This window comes from Cydia splendana, chromosome Z (assembly GCF_910591565.1).
Source record: "Cydia splendana chromosome Z, ilCydSple1.2, whole genome shotgun sequence".
Taxonomy (NCBI): domain Eukaryota; kingdom Metazoa; phylum Arthropoda; class Insecta; order Lepidoptera; family Tortricidae; genus Cydia; species Cydia splendana.
In genome coordinates, this window is record NC_085987.1 from 591028 (window position 1) to 611486 (window position 20459).

Sequence of the window (20459 nt, forward strand, 5' to 3'; positions counted from 1 at the left end):
GCAACCGTGTTTAACTTCAACTCCAGTTGGTCAATGGTTGGAGCGGTTACGATAGCAGCAACGTCGTCCGCATACATGTAAACCTCGCCCTCACTTACCGCCATGGGCAAGTCATTGAGAAGGACCGAGAAAGCCACATTTGACAGAGATGATCCCTGGGGGACGCCGATGGCGGTCGAGAGCCCATGTGAGTTCAGACTACCTCTTTGACCAGTTACGTATTGCGTCCGGTCGCGCATGAAGTCCGACATCAGGTCTTGCGCAGGTCCTCGAACACCATAGTGGTAGAGCTTCGAACATAGTAAGTTGTGGTCTACTACGTCAAAAGCTTTCGAGAGGTCGCAGAAAAGGACTGCGACCTCGAGCTTTCGTTCACGCGCTTGGAGTATAAGGCGTACTACTTCACGCGCCATCATTGTGGTAGATCGTCCCGGTCTATACGCATACTGGCGTTCTGATACGCAGTTATTGTTCGAAAGGAACTGAGATAGACGGGTTGTCAGTCCATTCTCGAAGATCTTCGCCACTACTGGTATAATACATATCGGACGATAACAACCAGGGTCATTTTGCTTTCCCTTCCCTTTGTACAGCGGGCTGATCCTTATTTCCTTAAGGGACTTCGGGTATCTCCCAGCTCGCAAGCATTTATTATAAAGCGCAGCTAATGGATGAGCGAGCGGAGTGGCCGAAAATCTAATAAGTTCCACTGATATACCGTACAAATCTTGGGTGGGTTTATTTGCAATAGATGATGGTTGTCAATGTGCTTACCACGGTTGCTGTAATGTTGTAAATTATAATATTAAGTATGTGTTTAGTGTTTGTTTAATGATAAATGATAATGCCTGTATTTTTACGTATTTATGAGTCACAGATGCTTGAAATAAATGATTTTGTTTTTTTTTTATACAACGTTTGACACGCTCTTGACCAATAGCGACGGGCGTTTCGTACAGTGTTACTGTAGTAACTTATGAAATGCGCGCTAGTTGGTAGTATGCCGCTTGAGACTAAAGGGAAGCAGAGCAGGTAATGAGACCTGTCTTACTGTTCCCTTTGGACTGCAGCTCGGTGACAAGACTAGTGCATTTAGTCGCTAAGTGTCGGGCGACCAAACCCGAGCTTGACTTAACGGGTTAGCCTTCAAGGGCTCTCAGCTCCGCACAAGCCGGACGGACCTCAAGTCTCCGGGTTAACCCTTTACCAGGCCCCTAAGAACTAGCGTGTCTCCATACGTACTGTATATACTGTTACAACCGTATTGAACGCCTTGTAAAAAATATATTTACGAAAGTCGGAGATGTTCCTTTAAACCAGAAATAAAAATGTGGGTTACGGTTACCCCATCGCCTGTCTAAGTAATTAACTGTCATACTCGATTTTGTCTTATTATATTCTTGATCAGGCGAAGGGATATATTCCTCCCACATCTTATATCGGTTATCATAGTCAAGGTTTAACTCCAAATCTACTACGAAACATTATATCAATCACTGAATCGCTCTAGGTTGAACACAAAAACAGTTTTATTACTTACGTGAGTTTTTATGACATGACAAGACAATTTACCGGGCCATGGGAAGAATAGCTCCCGCACAGTTAAACTCTAATAAGGCCATGGGATAATGTCAACCCACATCCTAATTCTGGTCATACATAATAATGCATGAATATTTGCAATGTTTACGATTACATTACCTTTCAACACTCAAAATCTACATAATAACAAAAAATTGTTCGACCTATGTACTTCTGTTTTATAGAAATTAAGGAAAGTGTTAGAATTTTTCCGTAGTTTACTGAAATTAGAGTTCAAGTGAATTTAAACGGCTGCCAAAGATATATTGCGCGATTTAGAAGCGTGTTGTGAATGAAGATCATAAAATACTATTTGACAAAATATTTTGTAGGAGGTTTGGAGTTAAAACCTGACTACGGTAATCGATATAAGATGTGGGAGGAATATATCCCTTCGCCTGGTAAAGGGTTAATATATTAACTACTTTGGTTCCATATAGATTCACATACCCTCTTACTGAAACAAAGAGCAAACGGCCGCCCGTATCTCTAGCCCTCTTACTGAAACAAAGAGCAAACGGCCGCCCGTATCTCTAGCCCTCTTACTGAAACAAAGAGCAAACGGCCGCCCGTATCTCTAGCCCTCTTACTGAAACAAAGAGCAAACGGCCGCCCGTATCTCTAGCCCTCTTACTGAAACAAAGAGCAAACGGCCGCCCCCCAACTAGCAAAATAGTCGTATAAGAATTGATTTACTCAGCCTGTAATCGTATAACAGCCGAGTTACGGTTGTTGAAGCACCAATATATCGTATAATAGCGGTTAACTCGACTATTTAGCAATTTTCGCTAATTAGTGCTATAATCATGTCGTATAAACGTTTATAGCACTATCTTTTAGCACTTTTATTCCACCTTTTAATAAATGCTGAGTTAGCGCTACTAAATCACTTTTATTCAGCATAATTGTTCTATTAAAATCATATAACAGCTATAGATTAGCTAATTGTCTGAATAAGGCGCTTTAATACAACTGTTACTCAACTCTCTTCTCTGTTGCTATAAAAGCCTATTAAAAGCAATCAAATAACCATTTGGCAACAATGCTGCTGTAACAGCGCGCTTATATCATAATTCGGGTAATGGGGTTCAAACCGCTGTTATAGGAGCTGAAGTGTATTTACAGGTTTTATTCAAAATGTATTCAGCTTAGAGTACTTTTAAAGAGTTTTGAACTACATTAACAGCACAAGTCAGCCATGTCGACGTTTCAATATAGTCCGGTGGCCAACTGCATGAAACCCTACCTGACAAAAAAATAGAATAATCCTACTCTGTAGGGGTAGCTGACTTTTAGTAGCATCAACTGTTCTTGGTCGGCCGCGGTTAAATTTGGAAAATTTTGCGCTAATGGCAAAATAGTGGCACAAAAATTCATAAAAAAAAACCCATCGTATAATAGAATGAAACTTGCATGGTAGGATAGCTGCCTTTGAGGACAGCAAAACAAAACTGGTCAGCTACATCCTGTGTTGGCAGGTTCTTGTGTCCGACCGAATTTGTGGTACCACGTGACAGCTACAATTTACCTCATCGAAAAATAGAATCAAAACAACTGATTGTAATACCTACATTAAATTTGTTGACATATGTCTTGGTCGGCCTCACCTTAGCCTGACAGCGTTTTCAGTCCGTCCGCATTAAAAAAAAAGTCAATGGCAGCTATCCTACCATACAAGTGACATTCTATTTTTCGATGAGGTAAATTGTAGCTCACTTGGTACCACAAATTCGGTCGGACACAGGAACCCGCCAACACAGGATGTAGCTGACCACTTTTGTTTTTTTGATGAATATTTGTACCACTTTTTTGCCATTTGCGCAAAATTTGCCAAGTTAAGCCACGGCCGACCAAGAGCAGTTGAAGCTGCTAAAAGTCAGCTACCCCTACAGAGTAGGATTTTTCAATTTTTTTATCAGGTAGGGTTTCATGCAGTCGGCCATCGGACTATAAATCCATAAACATGGCGACATCATGTGCTATAAGTGTAGCAGTAAACGCAGTTACTCGATTTATAGTCGAATTAATGAGATATAACAGAAACTAGATCGTGTAAGCAAATTTTTACTTATTTTTATTAATATTTTTTTATTGAAATTTAAGAAAATAGGCGGCCCATGAATATATATGAACCAGTGCCTTTGGTTTTATCAATAAAGTATTTTTCGCGCTGGGTTTTACTGTATTACATGTACTTACAGACAGTAAAAACTTATGTACACAATCACGGTAAAAATAAATGTCATGGATGACATCAGTAAAAAATACTTAAGTACCTTTTTGTTTTATTAGACACGCGAAGACGATTAATAGGCCTCAAACTTAATCATATAATAACTTACCTGAGATCGTTTTTAGCACATATTAGTTGAATAAAAGCATTTACTGCACTCTTACACATTTAAAATGCCGAGTAAAAGCAATCCGGCTACCTTTACGAAACATTTTTGCTGAGAAAAAGCAGTGCGGCTGCTTTTATAGAACACTTTTACTGAGTAATAGTTAATTGCTAATGTTTACAGAACAAATAGTCGAGTAAAAGCACTATCGTTACTATTCAAACACTAGAAGTGCTTTTATCCACTTTTACTCAACTCTTACAGCATCGATTTGCTTCTTATACAGCGCTTACTCGATTTTTATAACACTTTTAGTCTGTATAAGTGCGCCTTTTCGCGTTGAGTAAACGCTTACAGGACTTTTACTCGACTGTTTTTACACCGTTTATAGCACCAAAAAGCGAAAATAAAAACGTGCTCTCGACTTTTATAGCACATAGATTTGCTAGTTGGGCCGTATCTCTAGCCCTCTTACTGAAACAAAGAGCAAACGGCCGCCCGTATCTCTAGCCCTCTTACTGAAACAAAGAGCATACGGCCGCCCGTATCTCTAGCGAGGACCGATTGACTCAAATCAATTACTCAAATACACAAAAAAAAAAGATTCACAGTACGAGTATACCTAATAAGAATATTCCTATTGTGAATTAATAATCTATTTCGATATTTACAATATATATATACAGTGGTACTACTAAACGAAATGAATTAACTACTTCGCTTAAATCTAATAAAATAGGCCCTTGAGGCATTGTATCAAGGATGCTGGCGGCATTTCCTCGCTGTACTCGTATCGCAATGCTGATAGGTACGTTGTGCAAGGAAGCCGCCAGCTCTTCGGTCACCAGTTACGTCAAGCTTGTTAGTTTTCCACCAATAGTCATAATCACCATTTCGTAATACAAAATTTAGAGTCGTGGATATTTTCAATAAAGATATATCATATATTTATAAAGGTATATTACACCAATGCGCTTATTGGGTCGATTTGTGTAATATTGTCCAATAACCTTTTCTTCTTATCTTGTTATAAAATATGCTATTATTTTAAAATACAATAAAGATTAAGTAAGTACCATTAGTGTCGGTCATTAGTTGCGATTACTTTAAATTATGAATGACCACGATAATATCTAATATTATATGCTTCTGTGTTCCTTCACGCGCCAGTGTTGCAGTTAATAATAATTATATATGTCTACTTCTTAGTCGTTATAGCGGTGTGGTCGCTTAAAAGGAGTCCGGGATCCATTCGGCTATCCAGTACCAAGAATTCGAGTTAATGATGGTAGGCATAATTTGTTTTAATTCAATTAATATATTTATGTATGTTAGTTATGTTTAGTCTTAGGCCTATAGTGTACTACTTATTTCCCTTATTTAAAAAAATCAGCTATTTACAAATTAATAATAATAACAAGCTGTAATGAACATTATTTTATGTTGTACCTAGAATGTAAAAATGAACTATTGATAAGGTGGGACAACTATTGTATAATATTATGTAGGTACCTATCTATTAGTGAAAATGAACAAATAGAAAAGATAAATATTAAAAAAACTAATTCAATTGAATTGAATGGAGAAGAGTAGGCTGTATGAAACACAAAATACAAGGCTCCAGCAGTAGGTACCTATACGTTATTGATACTATGATCTTACGTAGGTATAGGTACAGTCACGAACCACGAGTCGCGAGCCAGTCACCAACAAAAGTAGCACAGATCAGACTACGCGTCAAAAATATCTAACAACATTAACTAAACAAAAACAGATATGTCGCTATATGAAGAACAATTAGATTATGGCAAATATTTCTGAATGCGAACTATAAGATATACCTCTATTTGAAAAAGTATTCCAAGGTGGCAGATACTTTTGGTGCATCATCGTTTCACCCGCCGCTATTTATGCCGATTGTACTTATCCTGTGTTAATGAAATCTCAAGCATGACTCGTTGCTCACAGTGCATTGTGCATCAAATACAAATAAAAATATAAAAGCTAAGTACTCGGTTTTTCTGAAAACCCTCATTATTAGACTTAATCGACCGGGATAATCACGATCCATATCACTGTCGATATACATGTACATAAGTCTAGTCTAGTGAAACTAAACGTGAATCATTCAAAACTGTTATTAACCCTCGTTATCGTGTATAAAGGGAAATATAAAATTCAATTAACCACTCTCTAATTGTAGAATAATAAAATATGTACAGGCAGGAGCTGTTATTTAGAATTGAACAGAGCCCTAATTAAAGGTTAAGCCCGTTAAGGCTAGATTAAAATACCCTCTTTACATCTTAATGAAGCTTGTCCAAATGATGGCTTGCTTGAGTGTAAGGCTCGACCTAGTTTTACTTTCATACAATAATACTTACTTTAATTAGTGATACTGCATTATGAACACACGTTAACATTTTCCGAGAGTGTACTCTTGATTATACAAAGCCCTTGGGCGTGTTCACTGCTTTTTTTGAATAGAATAAGTGTTTCAACAAAATATGTTTAAAATCAAATTAGAAATGAAAGCTGTGACCTAAGTGTCACTGCTAGTAGAACCGAGTACCTAGTTTAAGTGGCGACACAGCCCAATATCTCCAACGTGCGAGGTACACCGATCTGTTCAAGAACGATGCTGTCAAGGAAATTGGTTTCTGCGCTACTTCTTACCACAGTGAACAAGTACTTATCTTCTTCCTCGCGTTGTGCCGGCATTTTGCCATGTCTCATGGGAGCCTGGGGTCCGCTTGGCAACTAACCCCAAGAATTGCGTGGCGTAGGCACTAGTTTTTACGAAAGCGACTGCCATTTGACCTTCCAACCCAGAGGGTAAACTAGGCCTTATTGGGATTAGTCCGATTTCCTCACGATGTTTTCCTTCACCGAAAAGCGACTGGTAAATATCAAATGATATGTCGCTATATGAAGAACAATTAGATTATGGCAAAAACTTCTACACAACTTCTATCTATACAGTGAACAAGTATTGTCACATTATGGCACAGATATCGAGTTTGTTGACTAGTAGCGCTCGACCGGTCGTCGAAAAGAGCCTTGAGGGAGAATGGCGAGGGTATCACTTTCTTTAATCTTGCAGAAGCATAGAGCTTCGTCTAGACGGTTCAAACACGCGTACAACCACTCGACGTGCAGTTGATGAATATATTGCGTTCCTATTCTACACCCGCTCTGATGCTTTACAGGATAACAGCTAGCTGCCTCACTCATGTATCCCCGAAAAGCCGACATATCGCTGTGGCGAGGCAACCAATACATCTATACAATTGTGTTGTTGTTACTCGTCGCGATGCTCGTGTTCCTGATGCTGCCCGTCTGGGAAAACGAAGACGAAGAATTTGAGGAAGTATGTACCTATTATATCGGCGCTTAACAAGTTTTGAATTTAAAACAAGGCAGTTACAAACGTTTCGTCGTAATAACTTACTTGAGCTATTGCAGGTTATGATAACCTTAATAAATTCAATATTTTAAAATGTGTTTCTGCAAGTAGGCCTCAAGGGTACTTTAACAAGTCAATACAACATTTACAGTGACATCATATAGTGACATGAAAAATACATAGCAACCTATATAACTAATTTATACGTCGCCTCCAGAATCTCGCGAACTAAATTGACATGAGTTTGACAAATAAAATATACCAGGCATAGCAAAGAAAAAATAGTCACGGTACAATACATGTCGATAAAATGATATCGATAAGTAAGATATTGCACTTACTACCCTGTGATAATTGGGTCCATATTGGCTCATATACAATTTATTATTCGAATATTTCTAATAATACCGCTTTGTAGTCATAATCATCATTGCTCCGAAAATTGTTCCTCATATCTTTTTTAATAGTTTTTTGTACTACTACCTACATTATTCTTAACGATATATATTCCGTTTTTTTTTTTTAATCATAATGTTGTCACTGAGAATGTATCTGTGCCCATAATGTTATTTGTAAGAATTTCTCGAAGACTAAGGCGGGAGCATTTGCTCTCGCTACGCTCGCTCACTGTGAGGGTCACAGGATTTCGGTTCTGTGAAGTTCGCAGTTCTAACCTAACCTAACCCACCTTTCTGGCAGCATTTCGGTTCTGTGAGGGTCGCAGTTCTAACCTAACCTAACCCACCTTTCTGGCAGCATTTCGGTTTTGTGAGGGTCACAGTTCTAACCTAACCTGACCCACCTTTCTGGCAGCATTTCGGTTCTGTGAGGGTCGCAGTTCTAACCTAACCTAACCCACCTTTCTGGCAGCATTTCGGTTTTGTGAGGGTTGCAGTTCTAACCTAACCTAACCCACCTTTCTAGCAGCATTTCGGTTCTGTGAGGGTCGCAGTTCTAACCTAACCTAACCCACCTTTCTGGCAGCATTTCGGTTCTGTGAGGGTTGCAGTTCTAACCTAACCTAACCCATCTTTCTGGCAGGATTTTAACCTGACTTGACCTTTTTTTCTGTTTATTTTTGTCTTTTTTTTTCTTATTTAGAATTTACTATTGCAGGTGCATGCTGCTATAAATAAAAATCGATATGTCGAGTAATAATATATGCATAGATTTTAGTAATAGAGATATTTATGTAGAATGACATTATGAATATAATAAATTCGAAGTTCCAATGAGTATTGTTTAAAATGAAAATGTATAATGATCATTAGGATGTAAAATTCTATGAGATACATTTTCGGAGTTTCAATAATCGAATTTGCAATTTTATATGAACTTTGGCGCACCCGTGATAATTATTTAGGGGTCAGCAACGATTTCGATTTATCGACGGTGCAGATGCGAAATTGACAAATTCCAATGTTAGTGTGCAGGTTTGGGGGCAAGTTGTTTATTTCAAGAGCTCGGTTGTTGATATAAATCTAAAATTAGTGATTTTATTTCATACATGTGGCCGGTAGATGAGATTGATCCATAATTATTTAATTTCTGACCTAATTGTCAACTTGAATGTCCAGGTTAGGGACTGGTCTTTACAATCGAAGCAATAGGGATCACCGAGACCATTTGATTTTTGCGTCCACACCACACCACCACACACAAATTAATCACATTATACGAAATATTTCCCCGTCTGGACTGACCTTAGGTATTTGTATTTTGAGCCAAAATCACTGTTTCTATGTTATCACTTAACTTGTTATTCTAGCTGTAAGTTTTCCTAACAAATAAAACAAAATAAATAAAATAAAATATTTATCTATTACAATATGTTTATCCTTGTCTCTATTACTATAAAATTGCACAATTTTCGAAAAACCAAGTACCTAACATTAGTAAAATAACTTAACAAAATTACTTAAAGATACATTTTATCTGATCGCGCAACAGTAGCGCCCCTAGCGATGAATTCTCGCGATATTCTCTAATTCAAACTTTTTTGAAAATATCGATATGAACAGCACTGGCCAAACTGTGGTATCATTTGTGCACATTGATCTGTCCATTTAGTTCGCGAGATTCTGGAGGCAACTTGTACGTCCTACACAATATTGCAAATCAGTTAGTCAGTCAACCGTTGTTATTTTAAAATAAAGTTTATTTAATAAGACATTATTGTGCACGAAGGTATCAAATGGCCAAAACACATTTCCTCGCGAGAAGATGATGCGATCACGCTACGTGGCAGGACATACGCGAGCGCACAGCGAGCTGTGCGCAGACCGCGGCGCGCGCACCAGCCTCGTGATTCTCGTGGCGTCCGCGCCGGCGCACCGCGCGGCGCGCGAGGCCATCCGCGCCACCTGGGCCCTGGCGGCGCGCCCCAACCACGTCGCGCTTGCCTTCCTGCTCGGCGTCTCGTCCCCGCACCTGCGCGACGCAATACTCGACGAGGACGCTCGCTATCACGACCTCATCGAAGCCCGCTTCGAAGATACCTACCAAAACCTACCCCTAAAATCACTGTCGATGCTGGAATGGTTCGCGGCCTACTGCCCGCTAGCTCCTCACTTGTTCAAAACGGATGACGACATGTTCGTCAACATCGAGCAGCTGCTCAGTTTTATCGAAGACCACAACACAACGAACACGATTTGGGGGGAAGTGTTGGAGGACATAAAGCCGCCGCGAGACAAGAGATTCAAGTACTCCGTCCCGGAGGAAGAGTACCCTGGGGCGAGGTACCCGACATTTGCAGTGGGGCATGGGTATTTGGTGAGTGGCGACGCGGTGCCGCCACTACTCGACGTCGCTCCAGGCGCGCGGTTCGTGCGTCTAGAAGATGTGTTTATGGGTAAAGATAAGGTCATAATTATCTACCTTGTTATCATATGCCTAAAGACAACCACTTTCAAGCCTTTCTCATTCAACGGTCTCTGCTATCTTGAGTGAACCAGATTATTGGACCATCTTCTCGGGAGCCTCTCTTGTTATATAACACTTTAAACTCTCGCGTTTTGTACACATATTTAATTACACAAACGGGTCTACCGCGATATAATTTCATTGCTTTTACCTTTAATTCCGACGTTTCAGCTGAGTTGCACCAGCTGTGGTCACGGAAAGACTGACGTCCCAACAAATGTCAACAGAAATGTTAATAAAACACCACTAAACTGCCCGAAATAAGTTTATAAAAATGTTCGGGTAGACAAAGAAATTGCAGCTACCCGTTAAAGTTTAATGTTTATTGTCCACGGCACGACATGCAACACTCACAGTATCCGTACACTGGTCCGAAGATATATCCGCTGGTTTCAACATTTGAATCACTGGTCCCCAAGTAGACGATAATTTGTACCCGTCCGCTCGGTTGAAATTTTTAGGGTGTTTTTTAATTTCAATCGCCTCTCTCACCCAAACCCAAAGTCCTCTCCAACGAGCGACACTATTATCCGCGGATCGTGAGAGAGGCGATTGAAACTAAAAATTTCAACCGAGAGGACGGGTACAAATTATCGTCTACTTGGGGACCAGTGATTCAAATGTTGAAACCAGCGGATATATCTTCGGACCAGTGTACGGATACTGTGAGTGTTGCGTGTCGTGCCGTGGACAATAAACATTAAACTTTAACGGGTAGCTGCAATTTCTTTGTCTACCCCGAACATTTTTATAAACTAATTTCGGGTAGTTTAGTGGTGTTTTATTAACATCTCTGTTGACATTTGTTGGGACGTCAGTCTTTCCGTGACCACAGCTGGTGCAACTCAGCTGAAACGTCGGAATCAAAGGTAAAAACAATGAAATTATATCGCGGTAGACCCGTTTGTGTAATTAAATATGCCTCTCTTGTTGTTTCACAGTTTATGGTCACTACATTCTTTTATCCCATAGGTACCAACGACCTTGGTTATCGTGCGGATCTATCTCCAATCCAATCTATTCCAACAATGGAATAGTGCTACCTACTTGAATAGAGAATAATATAGTTTGATTAATTGCTTAATGTGAATAAGTATGCATATTTTTAGTCTTTTGATCTTTCACATATTTAAAGTATAATACATATTTCAATCAAAATTATTTTCAAAATGGACCCATACTCGTGAAATTAGGACACGTCGTTAATAAGGGGCAACCTCGTACGTTGTATGGTGAAGCTACATGTAGGGTGGTATTGCAGGAGTGCTGGCCGCCCGCGCCGGCGTCCGCGTCACGCACGCGCCTGCGCTGGTGCCGGCGGAGGGGGGCGGAGCGTGCGCCGCGCGCAACGCCGTGCTCATGGAGACGCGCCTGCACGAGCAGTACGCGCGCTGGGCCATGCTGCTCGACCCGGACATCGCTTGCTGACATACACATTTACCACGGAATTTGAAATAGTTTATTTTTAATTCAGTCCAATCTTATCGTGATGTATCTTAAAGTAGTAACAGACTCTCGCACCGCACCGCAACCTTGGTGCGGTGCGGCGCATTTATCGATAGTGTGTAAGCTTCCATCGCACATAATATTATTAATAGCGGTGCGGTGGGTATGCACGTTGCACCAACTGACAGGTAATAATAATACTCGTGCGCTCCGTACCAATTTCCCTAGTGTGTAAGCTGCATCGCACGATTGACAGCTGTCATTTACAAATTATGACAGTGGAATAATAATACTGCTGCGCTCCGCACCAATTTCCCTAGTGTGTAAGCTCCATCGCACCGATTGACAGCTGTCATTTTCAAATTATGACAGTGGACGGCAATGTAGCTAGTCAATGAAATAACAAAAATACGAAAGCAATGCTTTAAAAAGATACAGATTTTTTAAAGATTTTCATGGAAAAAGGTGCATTATATTACCTCACGCCCTTCATTTACCTCTAAAAAAGCGGACCACATTAATTTAAATTTCAATCTTAAAGGATTCCATTGCAAAAATACGTTGGACGGAAATATGGAACACCTGGCAACACTGGCGCTCGTGTGCGGCAGTCTGTAAGCTAGGATCGCACTGTTTTCACGGTTCTCCAAGGTGCGCTAGTCTGTTACGGCCTTTATATTGGCTTATCAGTTATAAATTATCAAGCCGATCACGCGCCGGCTCTGTAGCTGCAGCAGAATGCTGCCTTTTGATATTCAATGTGGTATTATTTGTATTTTATAGGCACCTATAAAAATTGGCTGCAATCCGAAACATTCGGCTCAGGCAGCCACTTACTAAAGAGGCGTAACTTTTTAAGATGTAAACTGTACAGTAGAACTGCCGCACCTACCGTAAAACGGGGTCAACAGAAATCGCGGGTTGAATAGAGAAATTATGAATTTTTTCTTTCAAGTTGTTATATTTAAAAACGTACATTTCTAAAATTAGATTTTTTGGAATACGTATATAGTAGACTATTTATTCTCTACATTGATACCAAAAGAAGTTAATCAAATTGCCTAAAAGTTAGACTTTTTTGACTCTAAAGTAAGGCCTCGTCGAGGTAAGAAATGAAGCCTGTCTGAACTTTGTTCAAGCGGTAAATGTAGTGACATTAACGAAGTTAAAGTTAACTAACCTGGTAATGTAGTATCTGGAGTACCTAAATAATAAATAATATCACCAACGTTCTCTATAATGAAGCATTCTTTTGCAAAAAACTATCAACAAGCAAATTTACGTGAAAAAGGTAAAGAGTTACGTCATAGGGAGTGATTAGATACCACAAATGGGTTAAAAGACACGACAAAATATTTTCGTATCAAATAACTGTTTAACAGATATTTATATACTATTTGCCAATAGAGTATCAACATAATAATGACCAAATTCGATGCCTATGACAACTAAAACTTCATATTTATATTCACCCCTTTCATTATGTCTATCGACCCCGTTTTAAGGATATGGAGAAAACAGGTAGTTTTCTTTGATTTTCTCTGAATTGGGTGGGTCAAAATTGATTTCACTAATGCAAAATCGAAGAACTAACCAAGACTCATAAAATGATGTCAAAATATTTACTTTTATCATTTGGATTATTGGCGAAAATCGTCCTTGAAGTTGAAAATCGTGTCTTTTCACCCCGTTTTACGGTACGAAAACATTTTGCCCGAGCTGAATAGGAAACCTTCGCTACGCTCAGTCAATTAGTTATTTAGTCTGTGATAGCGTTTACGGATTTTTGATGTATTCGGATTTTGTTCAATAGTAGCGCTACAGAAACTCACACTAAGCATGGTTCGACACGCTTTCGGCCACTGTTTTGTCCGACCTCGCTTTTGACGGTAATTCGTCATTTAGGGGTTGAAAGTAATACCTAAAGTAAATGTTATAGTAACAGCGCAACATCGGGAGTCGACTCGAAGTTTTTTCATTTGAACAAGTAGGTAGCTGCAGTAATTCACTCGTGTATCCACAGTTAAGTAACACCCAGTACTTTGAATCTAAGTACAGTGCCCAATTTAACACATTCGTTTTAACTCTGTAACTTTACCCCTTTTTTAAATAGCCTGTTATAATGTCCCACTGCTGGGCAAAGGCCTCTCCCCTTGATCTCCACAACTCCCGTTGTTGTGCATTTTCCGGAAAGTTACTGATGAGCCGAACCTCCTCCGCCTCCTACCTCTTTATGCCGAAAAAACCTATAAGAAGATCCTAAGTCGATACACTTACACTCGATAAAACTCGTTAACTCGAAGTATTTTGTGTGTGCCTTGAGATTTATGATATAAATGTTTCTACTGTAGGTACAGATGTCCACGTTGCGCACCTAAAGTTAAAAATGTTCTCAGATTATGTGTCTTCAAGTGTCGGAACCTACTGTCTGGATATTGTTTGACATCAATTTCTGAGAGAGTTAAGATACTGATTAGAAGCGAATTAAGATCTGGCGCGATCGCTATTGGTTGGAAAGAATACAATTGCAAACTCGGAGTAGAAACATAAGATAAGAAAGTTGTTCTGCAGAGAAATTGTTGGCGCAGGTTCACTTGTTCTTCAAGTTTTATATCTTACTGATCTTTACAGGGACAAAGGAAATAAATTTACTGACGGTAGGAAGATTGAATCTTATTGGAAAATAAGTTATTTAATAAAAGTTTAAACTTAAGTTGGCAAGTCCGTATCTTTTGATGTACATAAAAATCTTTTAGGTATGAAAATTAAAGGTACTTAAAAATAAATAATTTTACCTTGAAAACTTCCAAGCAATGGCTATCAACCAAGATTTTGGAGTAAAGCCGGCCTGTAACCAAGTTATTTTCAATAAATAAATGTTTGTGACACTACAGCCAACGACTAGATCGGAACCCAAAGCACGTCCATCCCAACCAAACCACCCATCACCATCATCAGGCCCCTATTTCACCAACGTGACAGGTGCGACAATTCGACAAGTCTCATTGTTGCTGACGTCACAGGCATCCATGGGCTACGGTTATCGCTTACCTACGGGCGAGCCGTATTCCTGTTTATCACCATCATTGTATTATTTAAAAAAACTTTATTATATCGGCAAAAAACAGGTATTTCTCTTGCGATGTTTATGATGATAATGATGACAATTGGCACAAGATTTCAAAGAACTTTCTGTAATTCTTGACAGCAAATGAGTTCTGTGTCGGAATTTCGTGACAATTGTCGTATTTCTTGTGACAATTGTCATTAGCTTCGCAAAATAAGTACTTATTAACTGGCGATATAATTGAGTTTTTTTTAAATTAACATGTTGGTGGCAAACAACCACACCGCCCGTCTGATGGTAAGCGGTTACCGTAGCCTATGGAGGCCTGTGACGTCAGTAACAGTGATGTCGACAATTGTCGGACCTGTCACGTTGGTGAAATAGGGGCCTGTACACCTAGTGTAAATTTCATTCGATAGCATGACGTGACGTACGCTTTTGCGTTAAGTGTTATTTTGTATGGGATTTTCAGTTTCCAAAACGGCCCGCTTGGCGCGCTGTTTAAAATCCCATACAAAAAAAGACGGAAACGTGAACGTTCGTCACGCTATCGAATGAACTTTACAATAGGGGTCAGGATCAGAGCAACCATTCTGCAATTCAGACATGCATTTATTTGCTCTATTCGCGAGACGGTATCGTCTTGGGTCGTCCCATTCGTTTTTCGTCAAGTTCTTAAATTAGTCCTATTCTGCTTTCGTCACTCATTCTACATTGAAAGCCACCGACGATTGTGACGAATGCAGAATGAGTGACGAAAGCAGAATAGGACTAATTTAAGAACTTGACGAAAAACGAATGGGACGACGCAAGACGATACCCGCGAGACGGAGTTTGCAAAACTGAGGGCCTTGTGGCATGAAAACCCAAAGATCTATTTCAAACACCCCGGAGTGAGAACCGGCGTTTCATCCTTCGCCGTAAACTGATATTTTTCCCGTTGATAACTATTATCCTATGACCTTACTCGGGAGTACTCGGAACTCAAACTATCTTCATATGCATCTAATCTTGTGTTTTGGTTCAAGCCTAAAGAGACAACAAACAGACAGAGTTATCTTATTTCGCATTTTTTAGTACAAGTATGTAAGTATAATATTTATAATATGATATGATATTAGATTACTGTGAGTAATAAACTGGCCTTCTTGCAAATAATTGGATGAGGTACAGTCAGTAGCAGAAATTGAGAAGTGGCCGAGATGGTCAAATGATCTTAATATATTAATATACCTAACTTTATCGTCATGCGCATAAGAGCGTGTGCAGGTCATTGTGAACACCTCACCGGTTCAGATACTTCTGCCGCTGATTGCACGAAAATAGAATTTGTTGCATTTATATTCTATTATTTCGTAATTTCTCAACTATATTATTTATCTTTATAGTTATTGTGCTGGGACTTTTATTGGTTGTTAACTTTATTTCATAAGCGTCGTTTTATTTCTGGGTTTTCATTTCACAGTTATCGTTTACATACAGTAGTTGTTTCTTACTTTATTGTGAGTTTCTAAAAAGGCCCCGGCGGCACCTAGTTGCTGGGGCCTTTTACGTGCCCGCAGCTGATTTCAGGTAAGTGTTACCATAAAAAAGTATTTATTAACTATTTCTTTATCATGCATAATTATGATGTTTATTTATTACTTTCATGAGAATAGCTACCATACGTATAACTACCATTAGGGATAAGGGCAGGAAGAAGAAGAGCTACCATATGTATAAGTAACACCTAATTATTTGGTTTCCAAGAGAGAAAAGTTGTTGGAATATAGGTACGGTTTTTAAAGTTTTCTGTTCTTTATAATTCATTGCTTCATTAATTGCTACCTTTATTTACATTGTAAATCACTTAACTTTGTCTTTTGTGGTGCAGTAAAATGTATTTAATGGGTTGGCTTAAAGTAATGATAATTTTCGTTTTCGGAAATATAAAAAAAGACAATAGCTATGGGTTTTCGAAATTTTACAATGACAAACAAGAGCATATTTTAAATTACAAGAAAACATTATATATATGTCGGACCCTTACACCAGAAAGACGTATTGCAGCGTTTAGTTCATTATTTTAGACGCCTGTATAAAATCGATTAGCAATGTTGAGCTACGTATTATTTGGTTGTAACAAAATAAATAAAGTTGTGTAGAGAGTAACTCCGTCTATTGGCGCATTGTTGAAATAAAGTTGCGTAGAGAGTAACGCCATCTATTGGCGTGTTGTTGAACTGAGATGACAGGTAGAAGGCTTTGGAACGTCGAGAGGTTTCTCTCGAGTGAGCGTAGGCACGAGTTGGCATTTTTGTCGGTATGTTGGTAGACTGGTCGAGCAGGTTTGCCAACTTGACTTTGAGGCGGGAGCAGAGAGGCTCCGCCGCTGGTAGTTCTTCTTGATCGGACCGCGCTAGAGATCGGACGTACTCGTTAGCCAACCTCGTGCCTAACTCGCTACGTTCCTGAAGGTTTATACCTGAAGGATTATTCTGATAGCTTATAGAATCCCGCGTTCTTAAACCATTTAGCTAAGTGTTTTATTTCAAGTGTTATTTTGATTTCTTATGTTTCATTAGAAGCTTACTTTTGTGAAATAAAGAAATGATGTGTTATGTGTTGTTTTAACTTGTTTTGAAAAGATTTGTCCCTCCGAGTTTGTTGCCGGTCCCATATAGGGCTAAATCTTCTCAGGTCAGATATGTAGGGTTGAAGCCGGCCTAGTTTGACTTGAATAAAGATTTAAACGGTTTCTTTTTACTTTCATATCGCTCCCTTGAGTTAAAAATAGCAATTAGTTCTTTTAAACATTTAGTACTGAAGTATAGTAGGCACTAGTATGGTTAACGAGTCCTAATGTTTATTTCATTCACTGGTAGGGTAGGTACTGGCTTAGCTGTGAAGTAATACATCGAGATACTACCCCACGCACCCACCGCCTTTGAGACCATCGGTACTCGACATATACAATAACGTCTCCCACATCCGATTTCTCATAACTGTGTTCAAACCCTCTGCGTCATGCTTTGGACAACGTTTTATTCACATTCCATAACAGTTTTATTGCCGTTAATTTTATTTATTTCGGCATATAGCTTGTTATCTATATCATGCCATCATTCACAATTGCTAACTGACTAAAAATTTTCATGAAATCTGCAACTGATTGATATTTAGAGAAAATTGTTTATGTATCATATTTTGGTAAAATGTATGCAATGACGTTTTTAACTGGTTTTAGGCTCTCGCGGAAAAACGACTACTTAAACGTTTCCAACCCTAGAATATCCCCAAGACTTAAATCAATCGAAGAATTTTGGCAAATATTGTATACTCTGATATGTATATTACGATAGTAGGCAAAAATATTATAGAATAAAATAAATTTTACCGTGTAATTACAAAACGATCAGTCAGAGAGTACCTACTTGGTAGTTTGTCCAAAGTGAAAAGCAAACGGTCAGAAGCATGTTACGTAAACTAACACAAGGGAGGCCAATTACTTCATTCTTGAATTTGGTTCTATTGTTGGATATTGCATAGTTCTTCAATATAACATCCAGAAATCCATGGCCATTGTCTTTTTGTTTATATGCCCGAAAACAAAAATTCTCATTACTTTAAGCCAACCCGTTACTTACCTGCTTACGGTGCAATAAGTAAAGAATTTTAAAAAATCCAGCGCTTTGCTATAAACTGTATAGCTAGTAATAATAAATGAATAAATTTATATGCTTATTTGTGTTAGCAATTTTCCTGTACTGATTACATTTAGGCTTTGCCTGGCTTAAGAAGACTTGCATAGACAAATGCAATGAGTACCTACCTCATCAATAATCAATATTTTGTTATAGGTAGTCCTGCCATGGAAGAACTCCGCCCCGCCCGGCTGTACGCTACACCCATCCGGCCCACCCAGCCATCCGTCTCTTGCGGTTTTTAACATTATCACTAATTCATTGAGCTCAAGGAGCTCAACCACCACTGTTTCACGGCACTCTGATTTTTCTGGATGGTAGTACTTTAACCATTATAAGGATACCTACAGAAAAATTGGTTTCTTAAAAAATAGATAGTATGGAAAGTAATGCTATACTTACATTAAACGCAATATATCGTAATTGTGTTGTGCTCCGTACTTCAAGACTGTTTCAGCTTGACCGTGACGTCAGAAGACATGTTGCCCTGTCCGCTACCTGGGAAAGTGGAGGACATTCTCATTTTCCTCTCTGGAAATTAACATTATTGAAAATATTTTGATACAAGTTGTTGGATATCAATCACAGCCCTACGTTTGATTATTTTTCGATTTTTTAATTATTATAAGAGTTAAATGTAACTATATCACTTCTAAGTCGACTCTATTGAGTCTAAATTGACTCTAAGTTAGTTTGAATCAGCTCCAAGTTAGAGAAAATCGACTCTATTATTTCTGTCGACTCTATTAAATATTAATTTAGTCTAAGTATAGACTACCAATTTTTTTTAATATGTATGAAATTTGTTTTTCTAAATCGAAAAACGTGAAACGTAGGAGCATATATATTATAGCTATGGTTAATATACATCCAATTATGTAAAAAGATTTTCCATTATATCAATATCCAGAGAGGAAAATGGGGACTACTTTGTGTGGAGAAACGGCCGTCCCCTTTCCTCTTAACCTACATAACACAAATACTAAGGCCATGGCATTCCGGTGGCAATATTAGACTCCTTTGACTCGTGGCCAAATTGCGACTGGAATTGCAAAAGTTGCAGTTGCGGGTCCATCTTTGTCGATGATTAAATGAAGTTTCTAGTTATGAAAACACAGATCCCTGTTGGAGGAAGCATGTAAAGCCAACGCGCGGCAACATTAACGCTTTCGTAGTTATTAATTACTAGTATTGTCTGCGACTTTGTCAGTATAGAATGATTTGCCGAGCTCGAGTCACGACTCCGGTAACAAGTGCCTAACCTAGGTACGTATCGTTATGACTGGTTACATTTTAGGCGTTTGCCTGGCTAGAGAGTAAAACACTTGCATAGACAAATGCTATGGGTACTGATTGGTCAAAGCAAAGGCCAAAGTAAAGATGGAAGACCTCATTATTAAGTATAGGTAACAACCATACACAAATCGATCTAGTTAGTCCTACAGTCCTAAATGATTATGATTATGACAGTGAGCTCAATACTTTTCTAAAGCGTAACATGTTCGCTTTCTGTTCTTATAGGTACCCACGTTATCCGCGTCACCTGACACACTAAATAAAGTCAGTATTTAATTAAAAAAATTACTTTGCTACTGAAATAGATAAAACACGAAATATCTCTCATTATTTGGCTCAACCTTCGCTTTTATTTTCCGCAGAAGGGATAAGATTTTTTGGTTTACCGACTACGATCCTTTTGTGGGCGAATTATCGACACTGAATATGGTAATACGGCCGCACATGGAATCCTGAGGGATCACAAGAAAACTTATCGATATATATTCAAATATATCGTTTTGCTTTAATTTAATCACAGCGAACAGCTACAGAAATGGTATTCGAGCGTTATTTGTTATAAAAACAGTGGTTATATCGATATCGCTTAACATACTCGTTTCACCAGTGACTTAATAGTTTTTATTCCAACTAGGAGACGTCACTCGCGTAATACATATAACCTTAATAACGACCGATGCATACTAAAAAAATGTTGAAGGTTAGGTACCTAATTA

The 20459-nt window shown here is 38.8% G+C and overlaps 1 protein-coding gene and 3 long non-coding RNA genes across 6 annotated transcripts in view; 3 read left to right on the forward strand and 1 right to left on the reverse strand.

Annotated features, from left to right (window-relative positions):
* Nucleotides 1–20459, forward strand: part of LOC134804390 (uncharacterized) — a 243325-nt gene that overhangs the window by 137780 nt on the left and 85086 nt on the right. Inside the window, exon 3 of one of the 2 annotated variants that reach the window (XR_010146112.1) lies at nucleotides 4856–4870. The exons of the other annotated variant lie outside the window; for it this stretch is intronic. This is a non-coding gene — a long non-coding RNA (uncharacterized LOC134804390). Of the gene's footprint in view, nucleotides 1–4855; nucleotides 4871–20459 lie in introns of those variants that run through there. 2 annotated transcript variants of the gene reach the window in all.
* LOC134804392 (uncharacterized) overlaps nucleotides 1–20459 on the reverse strand; it is a 309273-nt gene that overhangs the window by 137779 nt on the left and 151035 nt on the right. The window lies entirely within an intron of this gene.
* Nucleotides 5030–11947, forward strand: LOC134804366 (beta-1,3-galactosyltransferase 2-like). Its single transcript, XM_063777398.1, has 4 exons — nucleotides 5030–5208; nucleotides 7130–7290; nucleotides 9514–10180; nucleotides 11513–11947. The coding sequence occupies exons 2-4, from the start codon at nucleotides 7153–7155 to the stop codon at nucleotides 11677–11679; spliced, it is 972 nt and encodes a 323-aa protein (XP_063633468.1). The 5' UTR covers nucleotides 5030–5208; nucleotides 7130–7152; the 3' UTR covers nucleotides 11680–11947.
* LOC134804527 (uncharacterized) lies at nucleotides 16212–18870 on the forward strand. Of its 2 annotated transcripts, XR_010146134.1 has the most exons (3): nucleotides 16223–16336; nucleotides 16423–16536; nucleotides 18604–18870. It is a non-coding gene; the product is annotated as an uncharacterized LOC134804527 (long non-coding RNA). The 2 variants fall into 2 exon arrangements; XR_010146135.1 differs by lacking the exon at nucleotides 16423–16536 and having other exon boundaries at nucleotides 16212–16336.

Bases quoted from the DNA above. Each gene is read 5' to 3' on its own strand.
- LOC134804366 (XM_063777398.1), top strand. From the start codon at position 7,153: ATGTATCCCCGAAAAGCCGACATATCGCTGTGGCGAGGCAACCAATAC. The intron at 7,291-9,513 runs GTATGTACCTAT...TTGTGCACGAAG, and splicing joins AAGACGAAGAATTTGAGGAA to GTATCAAATGGCCAAAACAC. The intron at 10,181-11,512 runs GTAAAGATAAGG...GTGGTATTGCAG, and splicing joins TCTAGAAGATGTGTTTATGG to GAGTGCTGGCCGCCCGCGCC.